This window comes from Mytilus galloprovincialis, chromosome 4 (assembly GCF_965363235.1).
Source record: "Mytilus galloprovincialis chromosome 4, xbMytGall1.hap1.1, whole genome shotgun sequence".
Lineage (NCBI taxonomy): Eukaryota > Metazoa > Mollusca > Bivalvia > Mytilida > Mytilidae > Mytilus > Mytilus galloprovincialis.
In genome coordinates this window covers 8,511,153-8,524,889 of record NC_134841.1, presented here as the reverse complement: position 1 = coordinate 8,524,889, position 13,737 = coordinate 8,511,153, and the positions used below count along the sequence as shown (strand labels likewise).

The 13,737-nt window shown below is 32.0% G+C and overlaps 1 protein-coding gene across 5 annotated transcripts in view; it reads right to left on the bottom strand.

The window, feature by feature from the left end:
• The window catches only part of LOC143071295 (uncharacterized), a 47,357-nt gene that overhangs the window by 27,011 nt on the left and 6,609 nt on the right, over positions 1 to 13,737 (bottom strand). For all 5 annotated transcript variants that reach the window (XR_012976851.1, XR_012976850.1, XR_012976852.1 and 2 more), the window contains exons 4-5: positions 8,609 to 9,272; positions 4,192 to 4,311 (exon numbers count right to left, since the gene is read on the bottom strand). Coding sequence is in view for 1 of the 5 variants with exons in the window: in XM_076245520.1 (XP_076101635.1) it covers positions 4,192 to 4,311; positions 8,609 to 9,272 (784 nt within the window). In the remaining 4 variants the exon portion in view is untranslated. The remainder of the gene's footprint in view (positions 1 to 4,191; positions 4,312 to 8,608; positions 9,273 to 13,737) is intronic.

The following is a 13,737-nucleotide window of genomic DNA, read 5'->3' as shown; positions in this document are numbered from 1 at the left end:
TCTGACAAATGAAATAAGAGAAAGATATTACACAGCAGCAGCTAAGTTCTCCATAAGACCCTCACTAAATGACAATATAAAGTAGGGGATAAAATAAAACAGTAATCCTATAGTTGTTGAGGTTATCTATAAATTTGACATTGAATTTTAATTTCTTTTCATTTGAACACCAATGATATCAGGTTTCTATTTACACAGAAGGTGAATGATTAATATAATAGTAATATTGAGTACTGGCAAGGAGAGACAGCTAAATGAATTGACAAGTCTTTTCATATCTTAGCTTTATGGCTATTAAATTAGTAATATCATGGATACAATACAAACACATGAGATGTAATTGGAAAGGAACCAAAATACAAAGAGGGAAATACTTCACACTAGTTACTTTTAATATGGAATGTCTTTAGTAAATAAAATGTGGTTCGTGAGGGCATCAAAGATAACAGAAGCTACTAACTGAAGAGTTTATATTAAACTGTCATACATTATTAATTTATTTTCTTCCTTCAAGATGAGGGATTACGTTACATAATTGTTTATGTATGCATTAGTTTCCCCCTTTTAAAGATTTAGAATTCATGTAATAAACTCTGATATTCTGGAACAAAGAATGGCAATGCAATACTGATGGATAATAATTCAAATAGACATACATACACAGACACACCAAAGTATCCTTAATATTCCTTAATCTGTGATTACATGAGAAGCATTAAAGATCCAACAATAAAACATTTCAAAGTTTTCTACCCAGCAATGGATTGCTTTATTACAATTGACAAGGAACAACTTTAATATAATGATATAACTTTGAATATGTTAGCAACATGAACAAGAGGAAAGAGTCTTACTAGAGTTCTTTCTTCATGTCACTTTATCCTAATTATTGACCTGCTATTTCTTTCAACAACTCTGTTAACACTCTATTCATGAAGAGCCTCATTTAATTGGCCATTATATTAACCTTCTCTAACACAAACTCAGATAAGATGGAATTTGATGAGATTTTATTTGCCTGTCTGATACCATCAAAACAAACAAAACAAATCTGGTATAAAAGCTATCACAACAAATTAGAATCTCCCTTGGCTCAGCATCTATCAAGTCTATATAGTTATCCTAATAATGTAATAGGCCTATAATTTCTCAATCTAATCACTGCTTAGTGTTTTCTGACATAACATTGATACAAGTGTGTTCTATTGATAGTGTGATAAATCTTCCAGTGCAAATGTAATTAATGGGCTAACTACAGACAGTGAAACTAATGCGCACTTAGCTAATTATTTTCAGTATTCCTCAAAATTGAGAGGGTGGGCTAGATTAGACAGTGTAAAAACATTATAAAGGACCAATCCTTATTCTAACTTATGTAATCGATGCATTTTAACACAATTATGCACTTTCAATAAAGCAGTGTCATCTTTCGGTTGATCATTTAAATCGATGCAACTTTTCTTTCTTACATTATTATTAAACATTAATTAAAACCTACAGGTGCAAGTTACAAGAGTACACAGTTTTATCAAAGTTATGACACTAAAACAACAAATAACTATTTAAAATTGAATTAGATTACAGAGAAAAGTTTATTTAAGTAGAAAGTCAGTAGTAACCAAAAGAACTGATTGATATGTCTATCTGATATCCTGTATAATCTTCTTACAATGAGATAGTAAACCTCTCAAATTATAACCATTTTAAAATCTTATAAACACATTCCATTTGTGGTTTTCCCACAAACAAATTTTATGAGGGGTATCGATTGTTTGCTCAAGCACATCATTTTAATAGGTAGACTTTACAAATGAAATGACAGCTTTCTCCTACCCATGTCCCTGGTCACCTGCCTTACAACTAATTTCAAACAGAACAAAGAAATATATCAGAAAACTGAATGCCAAAAATGTCAATAAGGAATATTAAAATTCATTTAAAATCGTCATATTTGCCAAAGAATTAATCGAAATTCAGCATCCATTTTCAAAAGTGTGTCAAAACATATGGCAGTTGGCCGTTAGCAATAGCTTTCAAACTCAATAAAAAACAAGATGACAATAAATAGCCATGATCTGAAGGAAGAAAATCCTATAATTTAACTGTAACCTGATTCCAGTAAATTCAATTACAGCTGAACTGCAACAGTTTAAATAATCAATACAATAATATCTTTCAGGTATCCATCAGCTAATGCCATATTAAATTAAATCAAATCGTTTTTCTTTTGTCTAATCAAGATATTGACCCACAATAATGTACGCTAATTTCCTTTTTCAGTTAGAATAATTTTGTCTTCCACAATCAATGTTCACCTTTTAATGCTGGTAATAAAAAACATCCCAGCAAATCCAATACTGTTGTTGATTGCACTTTAGAATCTACCATTATAGAAATGGAAATGAACGGAATTCCCAAATGAAACATAAAATGTTTCAACTTGATCATATTAACTTCCTCTTCTGAAAATTAAACAACTTTAAGCCATGAAATAAAATTTAGGAAGGATGTACATGCAAACTTTCCTTATCTTCATATGAATAAAGAGATATATATGTTGGGTTGCTGTCAATTTGACAAATAAATCAATCAAAACAGTTTGTAAAGGTTTTCAAACAGTCTTCAACAATCGACGACTGTCCATAGAGTATGAAAAGCTGTCAATCCCACAGTCAAGAAGTGGAGCCTTTACTAGACCTGCTTTCAACAATGGTGGAGCCATTACTAGACCTGATTTGTACAATGATGAAGCAAGTATCATTAGCAAGGGGAAAGCACTGTTTAGTGCATTTTAGCTTAAATCAGGCAATACATTGTTGTTTTTTTTTGTGTGGTCTACAATGTCAATGTCCACTTTTCTAGTGTAATCAAACTTCCAGTGCTGTGAAAACTTCTATACATTTGTATAACGCTGAAAACCCAATGCACCAAAATAATTTTTATCGTGTTTGATGTATAAATGGGTTTCAACCTGATAGTTTTCATGTCTTGAAATGTGTGTGCACGCTGTAGATCATACTGCTGATTCAAAAAGTAGGAGTTAAATACTTGATAATTAATTTAATTACACATCTTATATTTTCACATGCATTTGGAATGTATTCTCCATCTTTTATTTTTAATATGATGTATTAGCACACAAACCACTCCACTGATTTAATTTCCGACTTAACAAGAAAGGAAATATCCTAGCATTTATCTTTTTAAGATCTCATATTAACAGTTGTACAACATGCAATGATTAATTCCATTTTCCCCCACTTTACATATTTTTCATATTTACCATAATTCTATTCTATTCATTTTCCAACTAATTATATAAGTCCATAATTCTGTCTATCTGCTTTGGAAAAATCGGGTGTGTCAATAACTTTTTTATCCCAATTAAACCCAATTGTAGATCATTAATATCCAGGTCTTCTATATGTTGTGCACTCTATCGATCTACTGTCAAAAAGTCCTAGCAAATTCCACCAAAAAAAAGGTGTTAGAGGTAAAAACGAACTCGAACAAATCAAAACAAAATAGAGAATGGGAATGGGGAATATGTCAAACAGACAACAACCCGACCAAAGACCAGATAACAGCCGAAGGCCATTAATGGGTCTTCTACGCAGCAAGAAAATGCCGCAACCAGAGGTGGTCCTCAGCTGGTCCCTAAATAAAACCACATTTACCAAAGTAACTGATTTTTGCAGTTATTTAATCATTGAATAAGGTAAAATAAAGTAAATAAGACAAATATTCTTGTAATTCAAAGTAGGGCTCCTCCTATAGATGTACCTACATACAAAGTTACAATATGATCTGCTTACTGGCTGTGGAAGAGGTGTGCACATTGACGTCAAGGGCATACACACCAACAGTTCTCTCTCTACTTCATTGAGGTCAACTATAATGTTCTACGATGTAATTAATATTTATTGCAACAAGAAAGTCAGGGTCATACAGCCTTACAGGCAACAAAACACAACCAAAATAGAACAGATGTTCAATGAGATGATTCCTTCAACTACCTCAGTCTTCATAAAATTTTCCTGACCAAAGAATTTGACAGGCTTATTTTGCCTCTGTCAGGCAAAGCTTTAAAGATGCCAGAAATATGATTGCCACATAATCTTTTGAGAAGTGTGCTAGCTTAGATGAAACAAGACAACTCCTTCTAAAACTTATTTGACTAATGGTACTTACTCCTCATCCTCTTTATAGGCATTTGAATACAGTCCAGCTTTCTGGTAATTTTTCTTCTTTGGAATCCCATCTGTCTTCTTGATTTGACTGTCCTCTTTCGGTACATCAGCACTTGTTACACTGTAAATAAGATAAATAAATATGTGTTTGCAGTTTAATTAATAATCCCTTTCAAGGCGAACAATGCCTCAAGGCATCGCCGTAGGCCAAACGATGCTTTCAGGCATTCAAAATCATGTGATAACAATAATTTTTGTCTTTTAACTCATTTACCCCCGTAAAGCTACCTCCAAGCCAATAAATATATAGGTTTTTAGGAAGCTTGCATATGACAGTTTAAGAATAACCATTATGACTGAATTTGAAACATAATATTTACTACAATACAATGAGAAATCAGTAGCGTCAACAAACAAAATAAGACCTCATCATTTTGTACAAAACATGTGATGCGAACATGTGACCTTTTTGGTCAAGAAAATGTTATTTGGAAGAAAAGTCTAATTTAATTTCATGATTAATTTGATTAATATAATGATGAAGATTACGAAAAAAATCAAGTAATAATAAGACTTCTGTCGGTGACGTGTTTGGATTTTTCACATGACTGCAAAAGGTCACACTCCCTTTATGGAAAATCTAAAAAAAAACAAGAATGTGTCCACAGTACACGGATGCCCCACTCACACTATCATTTTCTATGTTTAAAGGACTGTGAAATTGGAATAAATTCTCTAATTTGGCATTGAAATTAGAATGATCTTATCAAAGGGAACATGTATACTAAGTTTCAAGTTGATTGGACTTCTACTTTATCAAAAACTACCTTGACCAAAAACTTTAACCTGAAATTTGCACTATCATTTTCTATGTTCAGTGAACTGTAAAATTGGGGTCAAAACTCTAATTTGGCATTTAAATTAGAAAGATCATATCATAGGGCACATGTATACTAAGTTTCAAGTTGATTGGACTTCAACTTCATCAAAAACTACCTTGACCAAAAACTTTAACCTGAAGCCAAAAACTTTAACCTGAAATTTGCACTATCATTTTCTATGTTCAGTGAACCGTAAAATTGGGGTCAAAACTCTAATTTGGCATTTAAATTAGAAAGATCATATCATAGGGCACATGTATACTAAGTTTCAAGTTGATTGGACTTCAACTTCATCAAAAACTACCTTGACCAAAAACTTTAACCTGAAATTTGCACTATCATTTTCTATGTTCAGTGAACCGTAAAATTGGGGTCAAAACTCTAATTTGGTATTTAAATTAGAAAGATCATATCATAGGGCACATGTATACTAAGTTTCAAGTTGATTGGACTTCAACTTCATCAAAAACTACCTTGACCAAAAACTTTAACCTGAAGCCAAAAACTTTAACCTGAAATTTGCACTATCATTTTCTATGTTCAGTGAACCGTAAAATTGGGGTCAAAACTCTAATTTGGCATTTAAATTAGAAAGATCATATCATAGGGCACATGTATACTAAGTTTCAAGTTGATTGGACTTCAACTTCATCAAAAACTACCTTGACCAAAAACTTTAACCTGAAGCCAAAAACTTTAACCTGAAATTTGCACTATCATTTTCTATCAGTGAACCGTAAAATTGGGGTCAAAACTCTAATTTGGCATTTAAATTAGAAAGATCATATCATAGGGCACATGTATACTAAGTTTCAAGTTGATTGGACTTCAACTTCATCAAAAACTACCTCGACCAAAAACTTTAACCTGGCAAAGAGCTGTTTCACACAATCTCATTTTCATGTTCAATGAACCATGAAATGAGGACCAAAACCTAAATTTGAGGTACTTTTTAGAAATTCCCTATTATAATTACTATGTATGTAAAGTTACAAATGGATGCAACTATAACTTCATCATAAACTACCTCGACCAAAAACTTTAACCTGACATGGGACAGACGGACGAACGGACGAACGAACAGACGAACGAACAGACGGACGAACGGACGCACAGACCAGAAAACATAATGCCCCTACTACTATCGTAGACGGGGCATAAAAACAATCCAATCACTCTCACTTGCTCGATGTAAAGGACGCAAAAATCGTAATAAATAAAAGTAAAATGTCATCTCATGGTCTGTAACATGTCGGTAACATTCTGAGACACAAAAATGTCCAATTGTTCAGAGGACGAATTTGAGGAATTTTCGGAGGAAGAAGTTCTCTCCTGGTTGAGACTTATATTCAATCAGGCTTTATGGTAGACAAAACGACATGTTTAATTTCTATTTTAATCAACTATTGACACAGAGATATGTCTAGCCTGTTGGCAGAAAATTTGAAAGAAGACAATCTGATGGACAGAAGCATTGCAACAATTCAAAGTGGCTGGACCATAACCTAGGGGGACAGGGCCTTGGAATTGATAGCAATAGCACATTATACAAAATATCATTGATCTGTCAGGTAGTTCCTAATAACCTGACTGAAGCAGAAAACCGAACATAGAAAATTGCTAGTTCATTCAAAATTTGGGGACATAACTTTTGAAAGGTAAAAGTGACGCCACCCAAATTCTAATTATCAGACAGATAAGGGTTAAATTCACTATTCCCTCTGCTACAGTGGGGGCATACAAATTCTTTAGAAATGTTTCTTTCTACAAAATTAAATACTCCTTACACTGTGTATGCAGATTTGTAATTTTTTACTTCAGAAGTTCAAATTACTAATCAAGTGAAAAAAAAATCATCTATCAGTAAAAGTGCATCCGAAAGGAGAAAGAAATAAGGTCACAGTGATGTGTTTAAATTTTAGATTTTGTCATTTTCTTAGGGACTTTTCGTTTAGAATTTCTTGATATTTTTTTTTTTATTATTTCATTGTTTGCCCTATTCTGTGATTCTATTTTTACTAGATAATCAATTTATTATTCTGTGATCATTGCTTAACAAAAGCATAGGAGGAAACACATCTATAAATCATTTAAATGCTCTTCCAATTTAACAATCAACTTAATAGCACAAAATGTGTAAGCTTTTCTCTCATTAATCAATAATAAGTTTATACTTTTTTCTCTATAGAAAATCAATCCTAAGCAGAAGTAAATTTAGTCGTATTTGTGATGGGAAATGAAACATCAACTTAATCAATGTGTTTGCTTGGGCAGCAGTTAATAGTTGGATCAATTTGGAATTATTCACCAACTTTTTTCCCCTTTCTTGGCTGACAAAAAGCAATAAATTAGTCTATGGAAACAATTTAAGCCACAAATTATGATTGAATTTATGAATAACAAGATTTAGTCATCAATGATGAATAATAAAGAGGAAATTTCATTAGGCCATACAATTCCAGACTCTACTACAAATCAGATCAGTTTTATATTTAACCAATGACAGTCATTGACAGTCTGACTCAAATCTTCCAATTATCTCAAAATTTATATTTATACTCTGACTCAAATGTTACAACTGTTACAAAATCTAAATACAGATCTTTTCCATGTCAACTAATGCAAAAAAAAAATCTAAATGTAATATAAATCTTATACAAAAATGTCTTTTCACATGAAAAATAAAATCTGAAAATATTACAAATACATGAATGCATTGCCAAATGAACTGTCTAACAATGCTGACTTTCCATTTACATACCTACTTTCATTGAGTACCATATATATACAAGACAACAAGGTCCTAAATCCTGACAACTTTTTATGTTTTTTCTTAATAATACAACAAACTTGAACTGACTTTTTAAAATGTCCTTACATTGTACAATCAGGTAATCAAACTTCATCTGCAGCTCATAAATCATGTAAATAAACGTACTTTTTTGTGTATATATGTAAGTGAAATTCTATTACTGATTACCTCACTTTAAAAGTGCCTTCCCTGGGTACTATTTAATGAGACCGCCCTATCTTGGATGGGTTTTGACTTCAGAGTGTTAGCAAAGGGTAACTTGAACAATTACTTTAAAATGAAACAATTCTCCAACTCAAAAAATTTCTGGTGTAATAATGTACACTTACATATAATTATATGAAATTGGTCATAGTTTTCTTACTGCTTTTCTGTTTAGTTAGTGCGTCAATATCAGTTTCATATCAGCTCTCTTTTTAAAGGAAAAAATCCATAAGAACCTAAATAATAAGGTCTCAAATTTTAAACATAGACCATGTAGACCAATACCAGTCTTCATGCTGAGTGGCAGCCCAGGCTTGTAAAATTGCTCTAAGGCCTGTAAAAATCATATCTACAGGCCAACAGAATCTAACTAAAAAATTTCAAAAATTGAGCTCCGGGCCTGTAGATTTAACAGTTCATCGTGAAGACTGCAATACCACATGTGAAATGTTTTTTAGGAACCATCAACGTATTTTCAGAATAGTTTTTACAATAATCTTTAACATCTTTAGACATCTTACCTGGTTTTAGCACTTCTTCGTCTTTTTTTGACTGGTTCCTCATCTCCACTATCAAGTCCTAGAATTTCATTATCATGTTCTTTCAATGGTGGTAGGGGTTCAGACTCGGAACACACAGTTCTTATCACAGATTCAATAGTTTCATTATATGTTGTCTTATTGCACTCAGATTCATTCTCCACAATCTCAGAATTAACACATGGTAACTCAACATCATCAACAACATTATCTGACAAAATAGGTTTGATATTAAGCACTTGTGTTAGATGTTTAGTTCTTGGTCTTCCAACTTTTCTTTTCCTTACCCCACGCTTTTTAAAGAGTTTACGTTTGATTTTTGTAGCAATAACCGAAGAAGTATTGAGACTAGATTCCGCTGACAATTGTTTTGGTTTTCTACCCCTTCTTTTTGGTTGTACTGGCCCTGGTTGTCCACATTCTGAACATTTTGTTTGAGTTGTTGCCACAATAATGTTCTCTTCTTCTGGTTCTTTCGGCAAAGATAAAATAGTACTTACTTCTAGTGTTGCTTTGTTCTCAAGGACTGACTGTTCTACTATTGTAGCTTTCACCTCTTCCAAAACCTTAGTCAACTTTTTGCTTTTTTCAAAGTCAGTTGAAACATGAGGAGTCACAATCGCTATTTGCTTTCCTTTATTCTTCTCTGTAAAAATGAATGAGCAAGACTCACTTTAAAGCATTTATCATCTAAATCTTAAGGTTTTTTTAATATAAAAATTTTAAGTTTACAGTTGGACAATGTTTGTGGTATGACAATTTGTAGAAAACAATCCCAGTACTTTTCATTTTGTCCACTTCTTTCTCAAAGAAGTTGAAATCTTGATATGGTGGATAGTGACTTTGACCAACCAACCAATTAAAAATACTTGCAAAAGTGTAAAATCTAAATAAACATATTAAAATATACCTTTTTTTTTTAAAATGTGTTCTATTAAAAAGTCAAATTGAAGATTAAGAAATAGTTATTTTGTATGTACATGTAGTTATTTAACTGTCTTCATGAAGTAAATGTGTACACACACTGACTGAGCCTTTTCTTTCCAGTCAAGATTTCTGTGAAATAATATCAGACACTGTGAACATAATTTTTTTTAGGGTTACCATTACATCTAAAACAAGAGCAAGAGTGCACAAGCTGAAATGTCTTTCCTAATTATGATATGAGTGAATTTATGTTGTATAAAGAAAAAGTGAGTTTCACTACCAATATTACATATACATTTGTACTTTCCTTATATTGTCTATGATAAATGTAAATGAGGTCAAAGTAAGATGAACCATGCCAGATAACATGTACACCAAATATAGTAAACTAGAGGGTCTAAAGAGCCCGTGTTGCTCACCTTGGTCTAAGTTCATATTAAACAAAGGACACAGATGGATTCATGACAAAATTGTGTGTTGCTGATGGTGATGTGTTTAGTGTTGTTCCGATGATCGGAATAAGTCGGAAATCAGTTGGTTGGGCCTGGCGATGTCGATAATCGATTGGGATTTTGTTCAATCGATTGTCGTTAAAGTTTCCGGACTTTTAGCTTGTCAACTTCCGGTCCGTTTACGGTTTGCATTTTATATGCGCAGTCAAACAAATAATAACAAAAATACAAGTCGATGACAATAACAATGTCAAACATCCTTTAATTACCAATAACCAATTTCCTTCTTTATAAACGTGACAAAAGCATTGACTATACATATTTGCAGATTGAAGGAATGTTATTTAAGATTAATAACTTTGTATGAAATACTTTCCTTCAATACCGGTACTTGTTACTTGAGAGCGTACAAATCATTCTGATTTTAGACAAAATAATTTCTTTGCTTCATTAGAACGTATTGCAAATTGCCTTTCATTAATGTTTTATCCATTTGTAGCATAAAAAACGTCATATTCCTTTCCAAATTGCTTGCCAAACATCGTTTATTTTTGTAAATTTTCCGAAATTTGTCCGCCATTAATAAATATAAGAATCACGAATTGGATACGGTTCAACTATGTAATAATTCCGCATTCTTGCAATTATAAGTTCAGACGCACAAATGACACAATTGACAGAAAATAATGATCACAAAAATGAAAAAAATGCATTCTACACGAATTAACAGACTTTGGCTTAATCCCCTTTGTTTACTGTATATATTATAATGCAAATGCATTGTTTTATTTTTTTCTGTTAATTTTAAATTTCTTAAAGTTAAAAACTTAATATATCTTTTCCTAATTAGAAGCATTCAAATGTTTATACAGTTATGTTATTGAAATTTTATTGTGAGTTACACCATTGAAATTTAGAAATGTTAGTGTCACTGTTGGTAATTAATGTTGTAATTATGAGATAAAATATCTTTAATATGAATCGTGATTCTTATTAATTCATTGTTTCAACTGCTAAATAAATAATTATCAAAGGTACCAGGATCATAATTTAGTATGCCAGAATATGAAAGGGAAATAAAAGATCATAAATATGAATATATAAACTCTGCAATGATATGGAATATACACATTAGACATGTACAATGAGACTAAATGCATGATTTCATTTAAAACAAAAGGGCAAGGTATTATGAAGCGATTATAACCGATAGTCGGTTGGTTGCTGTTATCCGATTGTAATAGATAATCGGTTGGTAATTTCAACCGATTATCCAACACTAGATGTGTTTGTAGATCTTACTTTACTGAACATTCTTGGTACTTAAAATTTTCTCTATCTATAATAAACTTGGCCCTTTAGATACAGAGGAAAATATTTTGTAAAAATTTACCAAATTAGTGAAAATTGTTAAAAATTGACTAAATTGGGCAACAACTCCTTAAGGGGTCAACTGATCATTTTGGTCATATTGACTAATTTGTAGATTTACTTTGCTGAACATTATTGCTGTTTACAGCTTATCTCTATCTATAATAGTATTCAATATAATAACCAAAAACAGCAAAATCTATAATACTAAAATTACGAGGTCCAATTTGTCAGCCGTCATCACGTAAAAACGATGAATCACAGAATTCAACTTTATATATAACTAATATAGTACAAAGGTGTAGATTAAAAATTACACCACTCCAGGCCCTTTTGTTTTCCACGTAATTAATATGCCAATAATTAAGAAGTTCCGGGTCGAGTCCGCTACCGACACCAATAGTATATTCACCTGTTACCTATTACCTTATCTGTACGTTCCACATCTGACAGGCGCACCACCAAACGTCGTATTCAGGATTAATATGCTATATACAAGGGTCATAACCACAGGGTTGACACTACTAAATTGTCAAATTGTTACCTATTGTAGTATTTTAATCAGTAAGACTTTCTAAGATAACAATACGAAAATACTAAAAATCTGGACTAAAAATAAGGCGTATAGGTACAGTTTTCAATTTGTTAGTGGGCATGATGTAAAACAGCGAAGCAAAGAATTCAACTTTATTTATAACTTATATAGGACAATGCTGTTGATTAAAAAAATACTCCATTCCAGGACCTTTTGTTTTCCAAATAATTAATATTATTGTTTCAGTTCGACGGGTTCAAACAGAAAGACTTGAAAGCAGAGAAAAATTGTGTATCAGTATCTTATACAGGGTTTCCCCTGGGTCAATAATTTTTTTCGCCACCTCTTTCGCCAAAACAATATATTTTTCGCCACTTTATTATTTTTTTCGCCAAGTAAGATATAACTATATTTTTCTTTAAAAATTTACCTTTTTTTCTTACACCCCACCCCTTTTTCCCTTAAATGAGGTGATTTTGCCCAATTGTGTCTATGATTATTCTAGAGTCTACATTTAATGAATAAACACTAAACATTTACTTTAAAACAACAGATTTTGTTTTTAACATAAAAGGGAAAAATATTCATTGTATTTTAAACAACTTTTCTAAATGAGGGGGCCACTATACTTTTAATAATAAAGAAGATATAAGTCCTGGGATACAACAAAATTAATGGACAGGTTTTGATTATATAATTCCAGTATAGTTCATAGGGAAAGTTTCTTTAAAAGAAAAATATTGATGTGCCCTTTAATTTTGTACTAAGAAGTGGTTTTTACAACAAAACAAAAGCTTTTATCACATGATATTTTGATCCCTCATTTCATGTGTAGTCATAACATTGAAGGGCTACTCTCATTCAAGGAATTGTTGCCAACGTTTTGGATAGATTTCTTCATAACGACAGGTTTCATTTTTTGACCATCGTAAATGAAAAAGTTGAGACGTAAAACTATGCTTGAAACACACGTGTCACTCAAACGACTTTATCAAGTAGTCTCCCTAATCAAATACCTATATGAAAGTCAAAGGACAATTAAAGTTTTAAATCGGAGATTTTTCTTGTTTTTGAAAATTTTTCGTCACAACAACAGCTATCTTTTCTAAACTATCTTTAAAAAGAGAGGAGACGTCAAAAGTTTGCTTCAAACACGTGCGCCGCAAAGTGGTAAATAAATTATGTATGTGACATTTAGCGGAAGCCATTTAACCATATCATTTTGTCAAACAATTCAATCAACACCTTTATTAATTAGTCCTTTGTTGTCGATAGCTATAAAATGCAATCAGCTGATTATTGATTTTCTGTCCAAATCTTAATGATGTCAAGGTGAATTCCGAGTATTGTCTGATAGGTAAAGTCCGAGAAACTCGAAAAAAGTAAATAAACAAGATGGAGGAAAATAAATCGTTCTATATATTTCTTTCGCCAAATTCTTTCGCAAATGACGAATTTTTATCGCCACAATTATTATTTTTTCGCAAATTGCGAAAATGGCGACCGCCAGCGGAAACCCTGTTATAATCGGCATGACTTTATCAGATAACAATACTAATACTAAAATAAGGCCTGTGCATAGTTATATACTTTAATTCAGTCAAGGACCCGTGATATCACGGGTGTTCTAGTTTCTTTAAAAATTACCAATTGGGGAGCAGCAACCCAACAACCAGTTCTTCAATTCATCTGAAAATTTCAGGGCAGATAGATATTGATCTGATAAACAATTTTACCCCATCAGATTGGCTCTAAATGCTTTGGTTTCAGAGTTACAAAAGTCAAAATCTACATTTTACCCCTATGTTCTATTTTTAGCCATGGCG